At 51.3% G+C, this 19,395-nt stretch overlaps 2 protein-coding genes across 3 annotated transcripts in view; one reads left to right on the top strand and one right to left on the bottom strand.

Annotated features, from left to right (window-relative positions):
• Positions 1-19,395, top strand: part of LOC149341971 (uncharacterized) — a 280,723-nt gene that overhangs the window by 3,852 nt on the left and 257,476 nt on the right. Inside the window, exon 1 of one of the 2 annotated variants that reach the window (XM_089544274.1) lies at positions 11,318-11,418. The exons of the other annotated variant lie outside the window; for it this stretch is intronic. The gene's annotated coding sequence lies outside the window, so the exon portion shown is untranslated. Of the gene's footprint in view, positions 1-11,317; positions 11,419-19,395 lie in introns of those variants that run through there. 2 annotated transcript variants of the gene reach the window in all.
• The window catches only part of LOC149341972 (uncharacterized), a 36,445-nt gene continuing 22,969 nt past the window's right edge, over positions 5,920-19,395 (bottom strand). The window contains exon 2 of the mRNA XM_089546719.1: positions 5,920-8,182. Within this exon, the coding sequence (XP_089402845.1) occupies positions 6,117-8,182 (2,066 nt within the window). The 3' untranslated portion in view covers positions 5,920-6,116. The remainder of the gene's footprint in view (positions 8,183-19,395) is intronic.

Below are 19,395 nucleotides of genomic sequence, written 5' to 3'. Positions count from 1 at the left end.
CTTTTATCTCAATCAGCCATTTTGGTTTTTCATATTTGGTGCCGTGGTTGCTTTCCCGTCCGCTTATTATATCCCCGTCCAGCTTATTCAACCGTCCAGTGGTTTTTGCTGATAATTAATTAACTAATTAATCTATGCCAATGAAACTTTCCGTTCCATTAGCTATCACTCATTAAATACATTTTAATTCATTTCAAACTTTATTTTCACTCTACCTATTTTTTCGCTATTTTGCCATCCACGGTTGTTTTCCTGTCCATTCACTATATCGACCTCCGCGGTGTTTCGATGTTTTTTCGACATTTTTGTCTCTCATTAACTGGTCATCCTATCGACACGATTTTTTTTTTTTTTTTTTTGCGCAGCATCCTAAAATCATCCTCTTTCGATTCCAACCAGTTGTTTGATGCTACCTCTTCTGAGAACATAACAAGTCCTGTGGACACGTTTTGCGGACACGTTTTGGTGACACGACCTCGCCGACATAGCCTAGAAATGCTTTGGCACTAAAAAGTTCAAGCCCAGTAGGGGCAAGTCTAGAGCAAGAACTTCCTCGTCTCGGTCCTGGTCAGTGAACACGTAACCCTGCCCGCACCACTATACCGTAGAACAGTATGCATCGGCGCAACCAGCAGTTCCCGATGCCGAATACGGGGTTATCCGGCTTCCACTCTACTGCAGCAACCAGTGTTTTTAAACCCGGTCTCGATCGTAACCACGCGTATTTTAGAAGCCAGAACGACGACACCCCGAAGCATAGTAGTAGACCTCCGCGACGAGCTTGCAGTCAGCCAGGCAAATCATACGCTGTATGCAGTCAGTCTATCCGTCATCTCCGTTCACAGTGTGAATCGTTGGCGGTGCCTCCCCTCTCTGTCCAAACTACACCGGCGCAGCTGAAACAACTCAACACTACGCGACTAACAGCGGCAGAGCAGATCGCCGACACGAACACCGCAGGATGCAACTGCGGAGCGGCGCTGCAGTCGAGACTCGAAAGAGTCGCTCGTCTTCGTCGTCGGTGTCGCGCAGGCAGGCGGGCAGGCAGTTCAGCGATGCCTGTGCTTCCCACACCCTCGCCCGATTGGTAAGCGGGACGCCAGCGGCCGCCACGCTTCGGTGCATGCGCCGTCTTCCGAAGGGAGCTTGACACTTCCTAGTCATTATGGTCCCAAACGAGTTTTTCGCCTCTCCCTGCGGGCTCCCGTCGTCGGTGCCCGAGCACGTTGCGTGCACTCCCCGCTGCTACTGTGGGCGCCGAGGCTTGTTGTTTTGCTTCCCCTCGAGAGAGGGGGGCAACGCGGTGCAAAGGCCACCACGCCGAGAAGAGGAGCATGCATGGGCGCCGTATAAAGCTCTTGCGGGCCGCTCGCGGTCGAGTTACGCGGTACGGAAGTGTGGCAAAGCTGGTTGTTGTTCAAAGGGCTGACGTGAGTGCGCGTCAGCTTTTGAGGCTACGCACTCGGGGCTCAGGTTTCGCAGGCGAAAGGTGCTCTATTTATGCGCACGCCGTCTGGACGGCACCGCGCTTTGTGTCCTACTGTTCCCGGCAGGGGAGTGGAGAGCGCGCTAAGCTCGGTTTCGTTAGCATTGGGGTGCGAAATGCAGCCTTTTGAGGACCGATCGCGCCGGAAGTGCCCAGGCTTTGTAAAGCACGAAGGTTGAGAGTGAGTGAGTGAGTGAGTGAGTGAGTGAGTGAGTGAGTGAGTGAGTGAGTGAGTGAGTGAGTGAGTGAGTGAGTGAGTGAGTGAGTGAGTGAGTGAGTGAGTGAGTGAGTGAGTGAGTGAGTGAGTGAGTGAGTGAGTGATGCTCGCTCTAAGCTGTAGTGGCTTGACTTCCTAGAAGCTTTTGGCAACAATGCTGTGAAAATTAATGTAGTATGTAGATAGAATTCTAGTACATTGGAGAGATTCCAATGACCTAATGAGGTAAAACATGGCAGATCGACTGTTGTCTCGATAGGCAGACGCGACTGCTTTAGAGCCATCGCCCAGCCAAACCTCCCTGGACCACGAACGAAAATTCGTTCTGACCACACGTGAGCCCTCCACTAATGATTATAATTGCGGCAAAACGGCACAAATTGCTTACGCAATCAATAAATACAGATAAACACACTCTCTGTTACAAGAACGCTCCGCGCAAAACTCCTTCACGGAATGTTCTCGCTAATTGATGAAACTCTTTTCGCGAGCTTCCATTTCCAGCGACTTTTACCGGCGGCTGATCGTTTCACGCTGCCTGATGATCATCACGCGAGCAGACGCGGCTGCCAATGGTGGCTGCATGCCACATCAATTGTGTGGTGCGCACATGCAGGCCGGCGCAATAAAAGGCCCCGCACATTGGCGCGCCGCTGATTGCAGCCTTGCCAACAATCTCCATACAATCAACTTCCTCCCGAACCGTCACCATGACCGTGAGCGGTCACGACTTGATGGCTTCATAGCGGCGTGCTAGGCATTCCCGGCGTTCTTTCGCGACGAGAATAGGCGCCGGAAATAATGCCGCGCAGCACGAACACAGATACACTGGCATAAGAACAATACCGAGCTAAGCGCAATTACGTCGTTATCTGGCCGGTACCCACGTGTTAGGGTCCGGTTAGGCCAAGCAACAATGCCCGCGGGGAATTGCTAACAAGCGCGGGTTATAATGTGACCGTGCAAGGTCAGGAAAGTGCGGCGGGGATGTTCACAGGAGTACTGCCTTCTCACCTGGGTGATGTAGTGTGAGACCCTGCCCCGTGCGATTACAGCAGATTTGAGGCAAGAGACAGCTACAACATACAGGGCTAAACGAAGCAGCTCCCCCTAATATAATACACAGTGTACGTCAAAAAGCCTCCTTTTAGAACTGGGCCCTAAGAAACGGAAACGTCCTCCGCATAGGTTTTCCTCAGCAAATGTAGAGGTGGAAATGGTGTGTGTGTTCATTTTACCTGCTCACGTTTGAAATGAAAAGGTTGCGGTGGTGTTACCGCATTTTCCTAACTACAAATCTATGGGCGCGGGACTAGTTTGTCCGCACTTATAGCGTTGCATCATTCATTTCAAGGCAATAATTAGGGCAACCGCCAGTGATATCGATGCACTGCATAAAACAGCGCACTATGTATGGTGGTAATTTTGAATGAAATTGTTTCAGCGCAGTAGTTCGAGGTAAAAACACAATCAGCAGGCCGATATTGACTTACTCTTGCGATGGTACCGTTCTCATGTTAAGAGGTGGGACCCCACTGACCGTGCTAACAGCAAGAGCACGGGAGAGAACGCAGGCGAAACACTTCGTTTAGACCGCTGTCAACGTACGCGGTGCATCAGAAATTCCCAGACCACAAGGTCTTCTTCTGTGCGGTATATTCGGGCATTAAGGAGCCTGTCAAGCTACTATAAGGTTCTTAGATGTGAGAATGATATATGTGCCTCTCCTGTCTCCTGCAGAGGTTTTTTAGCTTCGGGGGTAGATATGTGTCAATGATCCACTACAAGGCTGAACAGCAGACCATGTGGCCTGATAACTTTTGGCGCATCTCGTTCAAACGTCTCATCACGGTACTTGTTCAAAATCGGTTTGGTTGGTTTATGGGGTTTAACGTCCCAAAGCAACTAAGGCTATGAGAGACGCCGTAGTGAAGGGCTCCGGAAATTTCGACCACCTGGGGTTCTTTAACGCGCACTGACATCGCACAGTACGCGGGCCTCTAGAATTTCTCCTCCAAAGAAATTCTAGCCGCCGCGACCGGGATCGAACCCGCGTCTTTTGGGTCAGCAGTCGAGCACCATAACCACTGAGCCACCGCGGCGGCTTGTTCAAAATCATTCATGTAACAACAACCTGTACCGCTATTGCTACACACCGTCTGTGAATCAAAGAAACGTCCGCCAGGTAGCCACCCTGTCCCTGACGCAGACTCCTCTTGGGAAGAGTTAGGCCTATACAGGCGCGGCCGGGTTCACGTGGGTTTCGACCTCCCCGATCACAGGTCCCTGCGTTAACTACAGCCATCCTGCGCCACGTATTCCCTGCTGGACGGCGCTCCACCTCCGAACCCAGTTCTGTCCTTCTCTTCCTCTTTCTGCACCTCGTGGTCGCTCGCACCTCCTCATCTTCTCCGCTGCCGCATTGTTTCACTTTGCATAGTCTGCTGGGACATCACACACTGCCTGCCCCTGTTCGCGTTGTATCCAGGTGTTCGCCATTGGTGCACACCTCGATTGCTATATACGTGCATCTCGGCGCTACATTTCACGCCTCAGAATACTTCGAATGTAGACAGAAGATTACAACTCTCTGACATGTCCACCGGTGTAAAGAGTTCGCTCGGAATGCTTGCACCAAGGGAACTGTTCATTTCTGATAAGATCGGCCGAAAGCAAGACTAGTGCGTTCGCGGTGCGCGAAGCACTGAAAATGCCACCTTATATACATAACTCGTATCTTTAAATATAGCTTACCCTGCCTGTATCTAAACCGAACACGCGACATCACGTCAGCAGGCAGTATACTTACATACCGTCTTTCCATGTAAATGCGTACAAACCTTTCAGGGCAGTAGCAACAGCATTTATCGGCCATCGCTTCGCATTGTCTCTATAGTATATGTATGCGGAGCTCCTGTTGCGCTCCTTGCCCCAGTTTATCCTGGCCGCCGTTTAATGAACGCCTTGTATCAAGTGGCCCGCGCGTACGTATCCGCGTTGACTCCCGAAGCCGGTGTTTTTATTCCTCGGGGTGATAGCGAAACAATGATATGTAGCTGTGGTCGTAACAACACTCGATGAATAAGCGGTGCAACGTGGCATTACGAAGCCACACGCGGTCGTTTCGGGCGAACCTGTGTTCGCGTAACGAGCCTGCATGATTTGATAGGATGCATGGTAGCGGAAACGCACGTGCAGTGAAATCTGTACGCGCATTAAATGACTGCATACGTAATAAATCAATCGGGAGCTAGCCGCTACAGCGTCTATCGTGGTCTTAAAGGTGCCCTGCGACGTAGATAAAGCATGGGGTCTTTATTCTTTGTATGCAGATTAAGGGACATTGTGAGTCCTGAACGCGCAATGAGATCACCGAAATCATAATAATTAATATTTTAATCTTCGCTAGAAATGCTTGTTTCGAGCCGATGGTGGCGCAGCGCGTCGGCCATTTGCGGCAGCGGAAATGAGCTGGCATCCAGATAGGGCGCTGCCTTTCTCATTGGTTGGGCGTCCAGTTTGCATATTGTTCCTTTATACTTGCGAAATGGATCCAAAATGTTATGTCTCTGAGTACTGAAAGCTTTTCGCATGCCACAAAAACTGGAAAGAAGCAAGGAAAGCGAACAAAAACTAACAAGAATAAAGCTAGGGGCGACACTTTCCATTCCGCTTCAAACCTTCGTGGCGGCCAGCGCTGTTCAAAAAACATTGGCTCAAACCATAAAGCGCGCGCGTCGAAACCGGCCGTGACCATACCAAGACGGCAGCGAAAAAAAAAAGCCAGTCGACACACCTTGCCCAAAATTGTGAAGAGAAAGACCGGACAGGAGACGGGAGTCGAGTTTGGGGGGGAGGGGAGCTACTGCCGACAGCCTTCCAGTCCGACTAAAAAAGAAACTTCGGGGAGCTTCCTTTGTTGTTAGTCGCCCCTGCCTTGACTACGGCGTCGCGTACACGGGGGGAAGACGCCGTCAAAATGCGCGGCTGTCTACAGCCCCGGCAAAGCAACAACTGCATGATGATGATGATGATGATGATTGCTTTGGGGTATTCTTGGGAGGGGATACTGGTCCCGACGTATGTTGGCCAGTTGGTGGCATCACTCTTGGGGACCAGGGGAAGGGGTAGGGGGATGTAGGGAGGGGAGAGGGGAGGGGGTATGGTCGTCGCCTCGACGGGAGCGGTCCGTGTCCTTGCAGGCGGAAGGGTCTTGGAGTAGCGCCGCCGCCGCAACAACAGCGCCGGGGGAAGCCTCGGTGCACTAGGATAGAGTGCAAGCACCGGGCTGGGGGAGGCAGATTCCTAGACCTTCATGTGGCTGGGAGGAGCCGAAGGTCTAGAAGAGTCCAGGTCCAAGGCTGCAGGTCCAGGAGGCCGCAGGCCTTGGGCTGCAGGTCCAGGTTCCTCGGGCTACAGAAGGATGTCCAGGCCGGTCTCCTTGAGGTAGGCCAGCAGGAGCCGGCAGGCGGGCAGAGGGTTCCGGGCCGGGAACAGCAGCTGGTCCTCCGTGTCTGCTGGCAGGCCGAGGGCACGGTAGCCTGCAAAGAGACGGCTACGAGGCAGGGCAAAAGTAGGGCATGCACCCAACAGGTGACCCAGGGTGCCTGTATCCCCGCACGATGGACAGGCAGGGGAGGAGGCCATACCAACGACGAACTTGCGTGTCGGCGTCCATGAGCATCCGATGCGGAGTCGGAGCAGGAGGGCACGTTCTCTGCGCGGGATCTTGTCTGGGAGCCGGTGGAAGGGCCTGCACGCAGAGATACGCCTGTCAGGGTGCTTTGCCCTTACCGCTCGCCTGAGTAGTTGCCGGGCAAAATCATGCGGGGCCACTTTGGTGGTCACTGGCGACCCATCGTTGTGGGCAGCCTTGGCGAGGGAGTCGGCGTCCTCGTTGCCCTGGACGCCGGTGTGGCCAGGGACCCAGTGAAGGGACACCTGGTAGCCTGCATCCTCCAGTGCGTGCAGGTGGGCACGCAGGACACTCGCCGATGTCTGCGAGATGTGTGGCCTGCTCAGGAGCTGGAGGGCAGGTCGGGAGTCGCACAGGACAGCGACAGGGCCTGGTGGGGTGGTGGACCCGATGAATTCTGCTGCCAGGTGGAGACCTGCCAGCTCAGCTGCCGTGGAGCTGCCCGGGAAGGAAAGTCTGCAGGACCGGGTCTGCTGCAGTTGGGGCACCGCCAGGGCCGCCGCTGCCTGCCCTGTGGCTGGCAGGACCGAGCCATCGGTGAAGAGGAGGGTGGTCCCTTTGCACTCTTCCAGGAAGGCAGCAGTGGTCTGGCGGAGTGCTGCAGCAGGGGAGTGGCGCTTGGTCACGCCGTCAAGGTCCAGGGTGACCTGCAGAGGAGGTCGGGTTGGAAGAGGGGGGAGGACTGGGAGGCCCTGGGGAGGGCCAAGTGTCTCCACGTAGAGTGCGTGGAGCTTCCCCATCCTAGAGTCGGCATTGGCCTGCAGGCGAGCACGGAGGGCACCGCCATCACGAACGTGGGCGAGCCGGTCCGTGTGGGTCAGGCCCATCTGCAGGAGCAGGAGGTCCAGCGGGAAGATGCCCGCCTCTGCTAGCGTGGCCGGGACCTGCGATCGCGGTGGAACCCCCAGGAAGCGGCGGATCCATTTCCTGCGAGAGAGCTCCATGCGATTAAGGCGGGTGCTCCGGAGCGTAACTAGGGGGAGGGCGTAAAGGATGGCTGATGTCGCCGCTGCCTCGAAGAGTCGGATGGCCCAGGTGGGGGTGCAGCCGTTGCCTCGGGCGACGATGGAAAGTACTGCTCGGCCGACTCGCTCCATGTGGGACAGGAGGGCCTTGTCAGCAGGAATCCAGGAGAGCCGGTGGTCGATGGTGAGACCAAGGTACTTCACCTGCGATTTCCAAGGGAGCTTAGTGCCGTCAATCTTGAGGGTAGCAATCTGAGCCGTGGCTCGTGCTCCCCTCGGATGTATAAACAAAGCCTCAGATTTCGTGGCTGAGAGAGACAGCCCCTTGGTCGCCAGGAACTGCTGCACCCCGTTGAGGGCATGCTGGAGTGCCTGTCTGGCAGAGGTAATCTGCCTCCTCGGAGCTCGGACCCAGAGGGCGACATCGTCCGCGTATACAGAGCAGAGAACTCTGTGGCGGCGGTCCTGCTGGATGGAGCGAGGGAGGCCTGCCATGACCAGGTTGAAGAGGAAAGGGCTGAGGACAGACCCCTGAGGGACCCCGGTGGTGATGGGGCGAGGACTGCTCAGAGTGCGGCCAACCCGAACCTGCATAGAACGATTGGACAGGAAGGAGGTTATAAACCGCCGGAGGTTACCTGTCACCCCCAGCTCGTCCAAGGCCATCTCGATGGTGCTGTGGGGCAGACCGTCGAAGGCCGACTGGACGTCCAGGAGGACAAGGATGGCAACGTCTCCGTGGAACTTCGCTTCCTCGAGGGATGACACCACGTCCGCGATGGAGTCTGCGGTACAGTGGTGCCTGCGAAAACCAACAACTGCATGCACGCTTCCGCTGCGTGTGCGCTAGGCGCGGTTATGATTGGTAGCGCCCAATCTCGGTACTGGGTGAGTGAAATGGGCGAGTGAAATGCGTTTTCGTCTGAGCTTTTCATTTCGAATTTTCAGAGTGGAATAACTTTCGTTTGCGTGCTCCGATTTCAATAATTCTTTTTGCTCTGGTCTCTGGAAAGCATGATGAATCTATTTAATGATATTAAGTGGTACGGAGGAATTCATCGCGGTGCCCCTTTAACGCTGCTCGGGAGCGGTTTTGCCGACTCATTAAAATGCTGACCTGGTATCTCAGAAACGCGGCGCTAGCAGTGCGGTGGAGCTGTCAGGCGGTGGTCTTGATCTGATTAAACACGTCTACTGTCGCTTAATCACACGGCTTCTGCGCGCCCTTGTTAGCATAGTTCGCGTATTCACGCTAGAGGGGCGAGACTATTGCAATGTGTTTTATTTTCTTTTGGTTGACAGGGGTAACTTTGAAGGTCATTGCTCAGCATAACGGCAGTTGACAATACCTTCATTTTGCTAGAATAGCAACCAAAAAGACACATTTATAGGGGTTGCTGGGGTTGCTTTGACCCTTTCCTTATCGTATACTGCATGCCTACGAATATTTCTCTATTTTTTACAGTGTTGGCTCAAAGCTTTGCGGGATGCAAGCTTGCGGGAAAAAAAAAAAAAAAAAACTTTCTGTGAGGACAGACATACCAGTTCACTGAACAGCCTAGCATGAGGAGCCATGTATGCTTCATCCGCCAAACGACTGCGAGCTTACTGCATGGATAGAGAGGCTATGAGCAGCATGAGCAGGATTAATTTCCTTTTACCTTTTTTTTTCCGCAATCATATCCCATAAAACGTTTTCGATGATCGCAGTGTACCACGGACCATGTGCCCTTAGTGAAGCGGATGCATATCTCCTGCTTAATTAAAAAACACAGGGGTGGCGGTCTGCTTTTGAGCTTGAGATCGTGCGAGAAGCTCCGTGGGCAGAGATATGGACACAGGCTAAGTAACACCAAGTGTCTCAAATCAAATCAGACTACTCCTCTGCAGTATACGCATCCCTCACAGCTCACAGTGCAGTTTTCGAGAGCAAACATATACTGCGCATATCCCCGCAATAAGGCGACAAAAAAATTCAGGGGGCACATTGTTCACCTAAAGTGCGGTGAGGCGAAAGCCTTTTGCGCGGTTTTGCTGCTTGTGTCACTGATGTGTGGTTAAGTTGTTAGTTAAGTACACAAATGTTTGTGAATCTTAAATACTGGAGACATTGGAGGGCGTTTGGGAGGCATCCGTCGCATTCGACGCCTGTCCTTTCTTGCTGTCGCTCCCCTCTATACTTCTCCTCACTATCCTCTCCCTTTCCTTTTCGTTTCCGCCGGCTGCAGCTCGGGTGCTTAAGATATTAGATAGCAATTGCCGCGGCCGGCAACACTCTTTTCCTTCACTTTTTTATTTATTTATTTTTTTTTAAATAAACCACTACCACCACCACCCTAGACAAGGAGAACTGCATATCCGTTGGGGGAAAGTAGCGTAGCCTTTAGCACGTTCGGCTACGGAATGGAAGGAAGGTGGTTCGAATCCCATTGTGCACATTTTTTTTTCTCCTCTGACCAGAAAAGTGTGACTACCTTTTGCTGACTACCTTTTGCTGACTACCTTTTGCTGACTACCTTTTGCTGACTACCTTTTGCTGACTACCTTTTGCTGACTACCTTTTGCTGACTACCTTTTGCTGACTACCTTTTGCTGACTACCTTTTGCTGACTACCTTTTGCTGACTACCTTTTGCTGACTACCTTTTGCTGACTACCTTTTGCTGACTACCTTCTGCTGACTACCTTCTGCTGACTACCTTCTGCTGACTACCTTTTGCTGACTACCTTTTGCTGACTACCTTTTGCTGACTACCTTCTGCTGACTACCTTCTGCTGACTACCTTCTGCTGACTACCTTCTGCTGACTACCTTCTGCTGACTACCTTCTGCTGACTACCTTCTGCTGACTACCTTCTGCTGACTACCTTCTGCTGACTACCTTCTGCTGACTACCTTCTGCTGACTACCTTCTGCTGACTACCTTCTGCTGACTACCTTCTGCTGACTACCTTCTGCTGACTACCTTCTGCTGACTACCTTCTGCTGACTACCTTCTGCTGACTACCTTCTGCTGACTACCTTCTGCTGACTACCTTCTGCTGACTACCTTCTGCTGACTACCTTTTGCTGACTACCTTTTGCTGACTACCTTTTGCTGACTACCTTTTGCTGACTACCTTTTGCTGACTACCTTTTGCTGACTACCTTTTGCTGACTACCTTTTGCTGACTACCTTTTGCTGACTACCTTTTGCTGACTACCTTTTGCTGACTACCTTTTGCTGACTACCTTTTGCTGACTACCTTTTGCTGACTACCTTTTGCTGACTACCTTCTGCTGACTACCTTCTGCTGACTACCTTCTGCTGACTACCTTCTGCTGACTACCTTCTGCTGACTACCTTCTGCTGACTACCTTCTGCTGACTACCTTCTGCTGACTACCTTCTGCTGACTACCTTCTGCTGACTACCTTCTGCTGACTACCTTCTGCTGACTACCTTCTGCTGACTACCTTCTGCTGACTACCTTCTGTCGACAACGATGAGGCGTTAAAGGCTTTCGCCTTAAAAGTTTACCGCTCTCCCAGTCAGCGCCTAGCGCCGGCCGTGAGAGGGCCAGTGCACTCTGCGTTATTAAACGGCAGCGTTGGTTTGGGACGACAGTGTCCGCCTGACGAAAGGAAGAGCAATCATCCGAAGAGCACGACGCGCGGCAACAGGGTGCCTGTCAGCCCGCTCGCGCATATAGGGCGACGTGGTGGGCGCGTGGAAGGACGCCGCGTGTATGGCAGCATACGCACACAGAGCGCGTCGCGCTGCATCCGGCAGCGAGGAATGCGTCGGGCTTCCTGCGGTTGTGCGCGCCGAGCACAGCTGCTGTTGGTGCTGCGCTCCCTCGCCACCACCACCACTACGCATCGACGCGCTCCGGTTCGGCGGCGCCGAGAGAGGGGAAGTTGTCGCTAGCGTTATAGCGCAGCTGCGCGATCGAGTGCTTATACGGAGTGGGTACAGACACGTATAGTACGCTAATTCTCAAAGGGTAGCACTGTTTTTGTGTGTGTTCGTCTTCGTTTTCGGACACTGGACTGCGGGGATCAGGTGCCGTTCATGTGAGTCACGCTTCGGGTCAGTACCGCGGAGTAATCGTTAGTAGGTTTGTTAAGTTTTATCGAGAATTCGAAAGATGCGGGCGTGGGTAAGCGATGACAGCTGTGGTGGCTATACATAGGTACTGAATCGGGCACTTGTGCGACAGTCGTGTTTTACTATAACAGGGCACTATTTTGTGAAAAATACTTTGAATAGTTGTAGCTTAAATTAGCCTGCAAAAAAAATTAACTCCAGTAACAGGCACTTCCGTGTATTGGGCCAGAGACAATAGTTTCGTTAAATGGCCCTCATTTAATGTGACCGAGGGACAGGGAGTCTAAGACATTAGAACAGCCTAGGATAAGCAGGCATTCGGGCAAGAAATGAAAGGATACAACATATGATGCGCTTAAAATAAAAAAAATGCACCTTGACAGCTCTGATTTCAGCAACAACTTGAAAAAGCGTTAATCATAAATATTCCCTAAAGTTCACCTCTTTAAACTGTTAAAAATAACTGTGCACGGAGACATCATACCCTAGGAGTAAAGGAACAGTAAAAGACATCCTTGAATACGCAAACTTGAAACGCTTTCTGTTCTCCGGTGGCACATCTGAATGCTGTTCAGTAACTTTTTCGTCAAATGGAGTCGGTACGGAGAACTTAAGAAAGTGAAACTACAGGGATTGTCGGGACTTCAGCAGATGTAGCAATATCCTCTCTACGAATCCGCATCAGCCAGGTGTCCAGTGAACTGACTGCATATCCGGTCTCTTGATTACTCCGCCTGTGTATTTTGACACCCGGAAACCTGGCTTTGCCAGCTTTGCCATGTTTCGCTGCAATGCAGCGATTGCTTGATGCTGACTCATCGCTCGTTCGGCGCTTGTCAATGCGGGAATCAGCCGTGTATTTATTTTTGCTTGTGCTGTAACCCCCGCTCTGTGTCAAAAGCACGAGATAATTTTTTAGTCCGGAAATGTGCGAAAAATGGCCGTGTTTTCATAGAATCAGCAAAACTGCATGACACTCTTATAGAGTGCCTCATAGATGCATTTATAGGGAAATTCCCGAAGTTCCGGCCTCCATAGGAATGTTACAGTGTGACTAAGCCGCCGCATTACTCAGAGGGTTATCGTCTTGGGCTGTGGATCGCGAGTTCGTGGTTCAATCTCGACCGTGGATGTTGCACTCTGATGGTGCAGACATTCAAACACGCTCGTGTACAGAAATGAAACAACTTCAGGTGGCAAAGACTCTCAGGTGTCCGAGGTTAATGCGGAGCCCTTTTCTACAGCGTGTCTCAAACCCCATAGGGATGCTTTGGCGTGTAGAATCCGAGAAACCATTATCATACGGGTGAGTAGACGCCTACCAATTAGTTATTTGTTTGTAATTCCAGTATGCCACATTTTTCATCAAAGCTCAATTCCTACTATCTTTAGTCAATAAATATTTTTGATGCTCTGTCAGACACTCAGCACCGGTATTATACGCAGTTGTAAGAGCAAGGCTGTGTAGACGGTGAAAGAACACCTGAAAACAGAAATGTGGGCGGAGCTTCACTTTCGAGGTCACTAAAAGCTGACACAGCGCCGGCCTTTTTGCATCGCTACTATTTAGTTTTATTTCTGAATCTTCGTCTTTCACTTACACCGCGATTACGACGTGACCTTCGAAAGGACCAATGGGCGCGAGATTATCGGAGCTGCTGTACCGTTCACCCGAAGCCTGCGTGCCTGGTGTACCTTGAGAAGCGGCGATCTTGTCGGTCGGCGGAAACCTTGGAACGCGCGCGTGCTGGGCCACTTTCCCCGCAAAGCGTCTTTCAACCACGGCAGCCGCCGTGCAAGACAGTCGCCACTCAAGGGCCTTCAAAACGGAGGGCAACCGAGCTCATAAGGTCGATATCTCGCCGATAGTGCTGAAAGGCTGCGACCAACACCACGACTTTCTCCTCAGAGACTGGTAGAATTTTCGCGCTATTCCAAGCACCACCCCATTACCAGCCAGCCCCAGCGACGTCCTATCACCGAATCAGTGGTGTCCTGCGCTGCTGTGTTGGCACCTGATAAGACGCCCGTCGGTGTTTAGCGCGGTGTTCTACGTTGCAGATTTCCAACTGCGCTACAGATAATGATTGGCATTGATGGTCGGTCCAAACAAAGAGAGTTTGGGTCGCCCATCAGCTGTGCGCTCATATGCTGGGGCCCTTGGAATAGTTTTGATAGACTAGTACATCTCGATACGCTTCTGCGTCAAAATATTCAGCGAAGTGCGCCTTTGCCTCTCACTTGATGCCAAACTTTGCTCCGGTTGTTCTTCTGGTAAGCCATATGTGTAAGAGGACTGAGCCACAGTGCAAAATACTGTACACCAACCTTTCCATTTCTTTCTCACCAGCTTATTGCCTGCCCAGTTTACCCGCACTACGAACGCGCTGCATGAGTCATGCGCCCTAAGCCCAGCAGTTATTTTAGACACCTTTAGCATACCGCGTACCGTTACCACCGTTACCGTTACTGGAGAACAAGGAGCCCGCCCACTGCCAGTGCGCACACGTTGATTGGTCCCGACGCAGCAGGCATGCGTGCAGCTGCCGAGTACCTGGCGCCATCTGGCGTCCTCAAGGCTATGTGCGCACATGTATTGGCGGTTGGCGGGCTCCCGGTACTCCGGTAACGGTAATGCTAACACAGTACACGGTATGCTAAAGGTGTCTAGTGCCAGGAACTCGGAACAAGCACTTCTAGTTCCCTTGGCTACCACCATGTGGCGCATCGCTTCGGACATTTGGAAAGGAATAATGGTGCCGGGACTTACATTCGGCAATGCGGTTCTATGCTTAAGGGCAGAAGTTCAGTCGAGATTAGACGTAAATCAGAGAGATGTTGGAAGATTAGCACTAGGTGCCCACGGCAAAACCACAAACGAGGCAGTACAAGGGGATATGGGCTGGGCATCGTTCGAAGCACGGGAAGCTAAGAGTAAAATACTATATGAAGAACGCCTGAGGAAATTGGACGATAACAGATGGGCAGCTAAGGTATTTAAATATTTATACAGAAGGAACGTTGACTCACAGTGGCGGAAAAGAACTAGAAAACTAACCAGTAAGTATCCCGGTCATGAGGGCGGAGAAAGAAAGAGCATTAAACGACAGGTTAAAAACGCGGAAGTTAAAAATTGGATGAATTCAATGGAAAATAAACATAGTGTAGAACTATATCGATACTGGAAAAGGCAGATCAGGAAAGAATTTTTCTATGATAACTCAAGAAGCAGTGCCCTACTTTTTGAAGCTAGGTGAGGGTGTCCTAGAACGCGCAGCTACAAAAAGAAATTTAACGAAGAAGATGACACATGTGCAGTGTGCGGTAGATCTGTGGAAACAATTGAACACCTCATAATCAAATGTGATGGTATCCATCCGGATGTCGATGCAAGCGCAGTCACTCTTCCTGAGGCCCTAGGGTTTAAAGATAACAATGGTCATGTAAATAAATCTGCAGTGGAAGTTAGCAAAAAGCGATTGGAGGATTGGTGACTGAAAAACAGAGATGTGGCATAAGGTTAGAATTGTAGGAAACCGTAGGTAAAGATGATGGTGATTCTTAATGAGAATTGCCAACACAGTAAACCAAAAAAATTAAAAAAAAGAAAAGCTGAGCATGGTGGCAATTGCCACCACCCCATTTCAAAGGGGGCGCTCCTATCCATCCATCCATCCATCCATCCATCCATCCATCCATCCATCCATCCATCCATCCATCCATTTGAAATCGTGTGTGGACGTCATTCGTTACGTAGGAAAGACAATGACCGGGTGGCTGCAGAACAGAACGTGGTAGTCGCTACTATGGCAGGGCGCTGTCCCGCATTCCTGGCAATGTTGGCGTAAGTCTGACAGTGAAAACTAAACCACAAGAAATGTAAAAGTGGGCCATGTTTTCAAAGTGCATAACAGGATAGCAGTTCGGGTGACTTTTTTCTCATTACACTGGCACACGGATATGAGATTGTAACGCTATTAGTAAGCGCTAAAATATTAATGAACTTGTATTGCATATAGTTTTTTCTGTCTGTCCTGTTCATCTACGCCAAGTATGGGAACCTTGTTGCGCTCTATTCATGTACGACTCAATTTCAAATGGCTTTCTCAATTCTTGCTCTCAGCTGTTATCATGACCGCATCGCAAAAGCAAACGAGCGCTCCTTTACATGTACCGGTAAACTACGTTGCACAAGAATTTTCGTTTTTTTTTTTATTCTCCTTGTTTTTCGTTATGACATCCTTATGAACGGCGACGACTAAGACGTGAAAACACGCTTGCTTCGTTGCTTGCTCTCCGTTCCCACGCAGCACAAAAGCTAACAGATTGCGCAGTTTTAACAGAATTAAAGGGTGTCCTTAAGGAGTAGCCATCGGTAAGCCATGTTCAGAATTAAGTACGGCTGAGAAGCTATGATGCTTTTTGAAGTTGTTCATATGCTGTAATGCTATTGTTAGTGATCGTCTAGAGCAATGACTGCAAAGCGCCTCAATGTCTCGGGAAGGAAAGACGGCGTGGTCGTACGTGCCTCGTGGAATGTCTCCCTGGGGAAGGACACCGCCAGCGTTCACGGAGCGAATGCTGCCCCGCTATAGGGCTGACACGAGCATGCGGCGCAGGGCAAAAGAAAAAAAGAAAAAAAAAAGAATAGAAGTGCAGGCGCCACCGAAGTGAGCGGCACATGCTAGAGGAGGTTCGCGTAAGCACGCCGGCAACCGCGCCAAATTCTGAACGTGACCTGGCAGCTGGATTCACGGCAAGGTCGCCATCGAGGAAGTAGCGTGCGGTTATTGTTTCTCGCTAAAATGAGCCCCCCTCCTCTCCCCCTGCTCAGGAACGCATGCACTGCACTCACGACTTGGCTGTCCCGTCGTCTTTCCAGATTCCTTATCCTTCTTTCCTCGACGTGCGTCATCGACCGACGCGTGGTCTGCCCTCGGGGGTGCCTAACTGTGTTTGCTCGTTGTTTTCTTGCACGAAGCTTCTCGGTCTTTTTTTGTTTTTACCAGTCAGGAAGCGTCTATTTCGCTCTTTGAATATCGCATGGCCGGTGGGACCGTTTTCAAGGAGTACACCTGCACGGACACCTCACCAGCTGTTTAGAAACTGATGTCCTTACTGATTCTGTTGCTCCGGTACTTTTTCTTCTTCTCACCAATTATATATTTTGGTTTACACTTCTTGTGCGTCAGATACTGTGAAAACGAAATACTGGGGGGAGTAGCAAGGATAACATTGCAAGGGAAGCTAACGCCTGTTAACTTCTCCAACGATCCTTTCCGGAAGGTTATCTGCATGAGTCTCTTCAGGTCATGATCCTGGAGGATGCACAACTACTTAAAGCTAACTGGCATCCTTCAAATCAGCTTGTTATCATGCAATGATTGTCCAGTCGTTCTTCTGCACTGACGGTGCCTTCCACGTGTTATCTATATATACTGCATACATAATGGGATATAGCTCGCGCGTAGGTATGAACTTGCTCGTCTTGAAATTGCACCGATACATAGATCGTGAGCATCGCACACCGATAACCAGTTACTCGAACATCTTGTAGCGACTCAGCCATTCCAGGTTGCTGCCTAAAGCGCCAGGGGTTGAGGAAGTACCGCGACCGCACCGGTATGACCTTACTGCCCACCTGTCCAAAGCGAAGGGAAAGCTCAAACTTCCGAAGCGTTACAAAGCGAGACATAATACGCGTCAAACTGGCTGAGTACTCCTGAAGCGCGATGGGCATCGGATAGAGACCCAGAGCCTCAAAGCCAAAACCTGACGTCACGCTTGTCGCTCATTCAGAGAGGAAAGCGCAGCGGCGCTCCGCAGGTGTACTTCCTCCATCGGGGTGCCACTCATCTCAACTCGGAAGAACTCGCAGAAGGGCCATTCGGGCGGTAAAATTCCATCCTATATACGGAAAGGGAACACCAAAAGCCACCACCACCAGGAAACGCGCGTCCATCTTTAACGTCCGCGTGCTGTCCTATCTACCTTTCACCGCTCAGAGTTCGCCGCGGTCAGTTGTCCCTTGTCTCCGATAAGCGCGCGTATCTCTTCCGTGCCGCTGCTCCACATTATCCGCGCGGAATCTCGTTCGGCGCCTTTCCTAACAAGGCCCTGTCGGTCAGTGCCTGTCGCCCCGTCATTTCGTTTCCGGCTTTTCTCTCCTGCTGTTCGCCTATTTCTTTCCTTTCCTGAGGCCCACTGGAGACACGCATTCCACGCACTCTGAGGCGCCTCGCTGGCCCCCGTTATAGGTGTAGACGCAGCGTTGGTCGTCCCCAAGCTGGCTGCCGCCTTGGCGACGACGTCCCTCCCGCGAGCAATACAACGCGACCTCCGATGCTTGGCGCCCTTGCCAAGGACGCCGACGGCGGCGCATGGCGCGTTCCTGATTCTATTAACGCGCCCGTCCCCGTAGCCCGGCTTGTTTCCTTGTGGCGAGCGCGCGACACGCGGGTATAACGCGGGGCGAGCCACGCCTCACCGTCGCCGACAGCGCCGCGCGCACCGGCGACCGAACCGGTGACCGGACGGGTCGAGTATGCGATCCGTATTACGCGGCGGGTCTCCTCTGCGCGCCTTAATTAGCCGACCGTCCTTCGCGTCTCTTTATTTTCTTTTTGCCTCTCATTTCTTTCCCTGGGGAGGGAACAGGGATGTAAATCATGATCCGCTTCATTTTTGGAAGAAGCAATTTCTCAGGCACTCGAAGAGTGCCGATGGATCGGAAAAAAAAAAAATGACGTGCAGGTGGTGTTCGCGGGGCTCATTACACAGTTTGAAGTATCAGATATCTAGGTGAAACTAAGCAAGAAAGAAACATGGGATATAAAAAAATTACCGACGATTACGTTACTTCCTAATGCGAAATTTGAGCGCAGCAAATAAGCTGTTTCACCTTTTCGATAGATTGAGGCAAAGAAATCGAGCAACACATGTATGCGCTATCACAGAATTTTTTTTTTTTTTTTCACACGTATTCCTTTAACAAAGACTCCACTAACAGTTCTTGACAGTCATGAAGGAAGCTTTGTGGTCGGAGAAATAGACTGATATATGTTCGACTTGGTACACCAATGCTTGATTCTCAAAGACGAGATCTATACAAGTGCCTCGCGAGGTTGTCACAGCCGTGGGACGCGTTACGAGCGAGAGGAACGGGATGTTCTCCCGCATAAGTGTTAGGAAATTGCTGTTTGTCTTTATGTCAACATTAAAGTCCCCCACTACTAACATCGGTGTGGATCGATGGACGGTTAATGCGAGTTGCAGGAAGTGCACGCAGCGCTAAGAACCAGGTCTAGCCGTGGGAAGGTGGTCACGTATTCGTCGACGTGCCGGGGCCTACGTGAAATAACCGGCGCGTCGGCAACTGAAGAGCACCCTATCCGCCACACAAGAACAGGGGGGGGGGGACCCTTTCCTCCTCTTTCTGCATGGCGGCGACGGTGTTCTATGCAGTCACGTTATCTTGACTCTCTAGCGGCGTCAGCGGCATCCAGCGGTATCAGTCGGTCGCTGCTAGCGCTGGGGGGATGAAAGGGGGGCGGAGCTGGTTACGAGGCCGACGACAACGCCGACGACGACGCGAAACCCAGGAACGGACGCCAAAGAGCTGCGCTCTAAAAAACGTCTGTCTTTTGTTTCCTCTGCAGTGCTCCTTTCGTGCAGTTTTTCTCGAATATGCAGAACGAATGTGCTCGCCGTTATGCTTCGTTCCATCAAATTATTAGATTTTATATCGAAAATGATAAATTTGTGGCGAGAGCCACGGAGCACGTGCTATATTTTCTATTATCTTACGCTAGTTTTGTCTGGAAATTTAAATGTGAAACTAACCAGCTTGTCTTCACACCCCGTCGTGATTCGCCGAGTATTCAGCTTCCAAAAAGTGCCGACAAACATTTTCCTGTCTTTTTCACTTGTTCCCCCTGCAATTG

This window comes from Amblyomma mixtum, chromosome 5 (genome assembly GCF_055824585.1).
Source record: "Amblyomma mixtum isolate Tamu chromosome 5, ASM5582458v1, whole genome shotgun sequence".
Classification (NCBI taxonomy): Eukaryota; Metazoa; Arthropoda; class Arachnida; order Ixodida; family Ixodidae; genus Amblyomma; species Amblyomma mixtum.
This window is presented reverse-complemented; position numbering and strand designations above follow the sequence as displayed.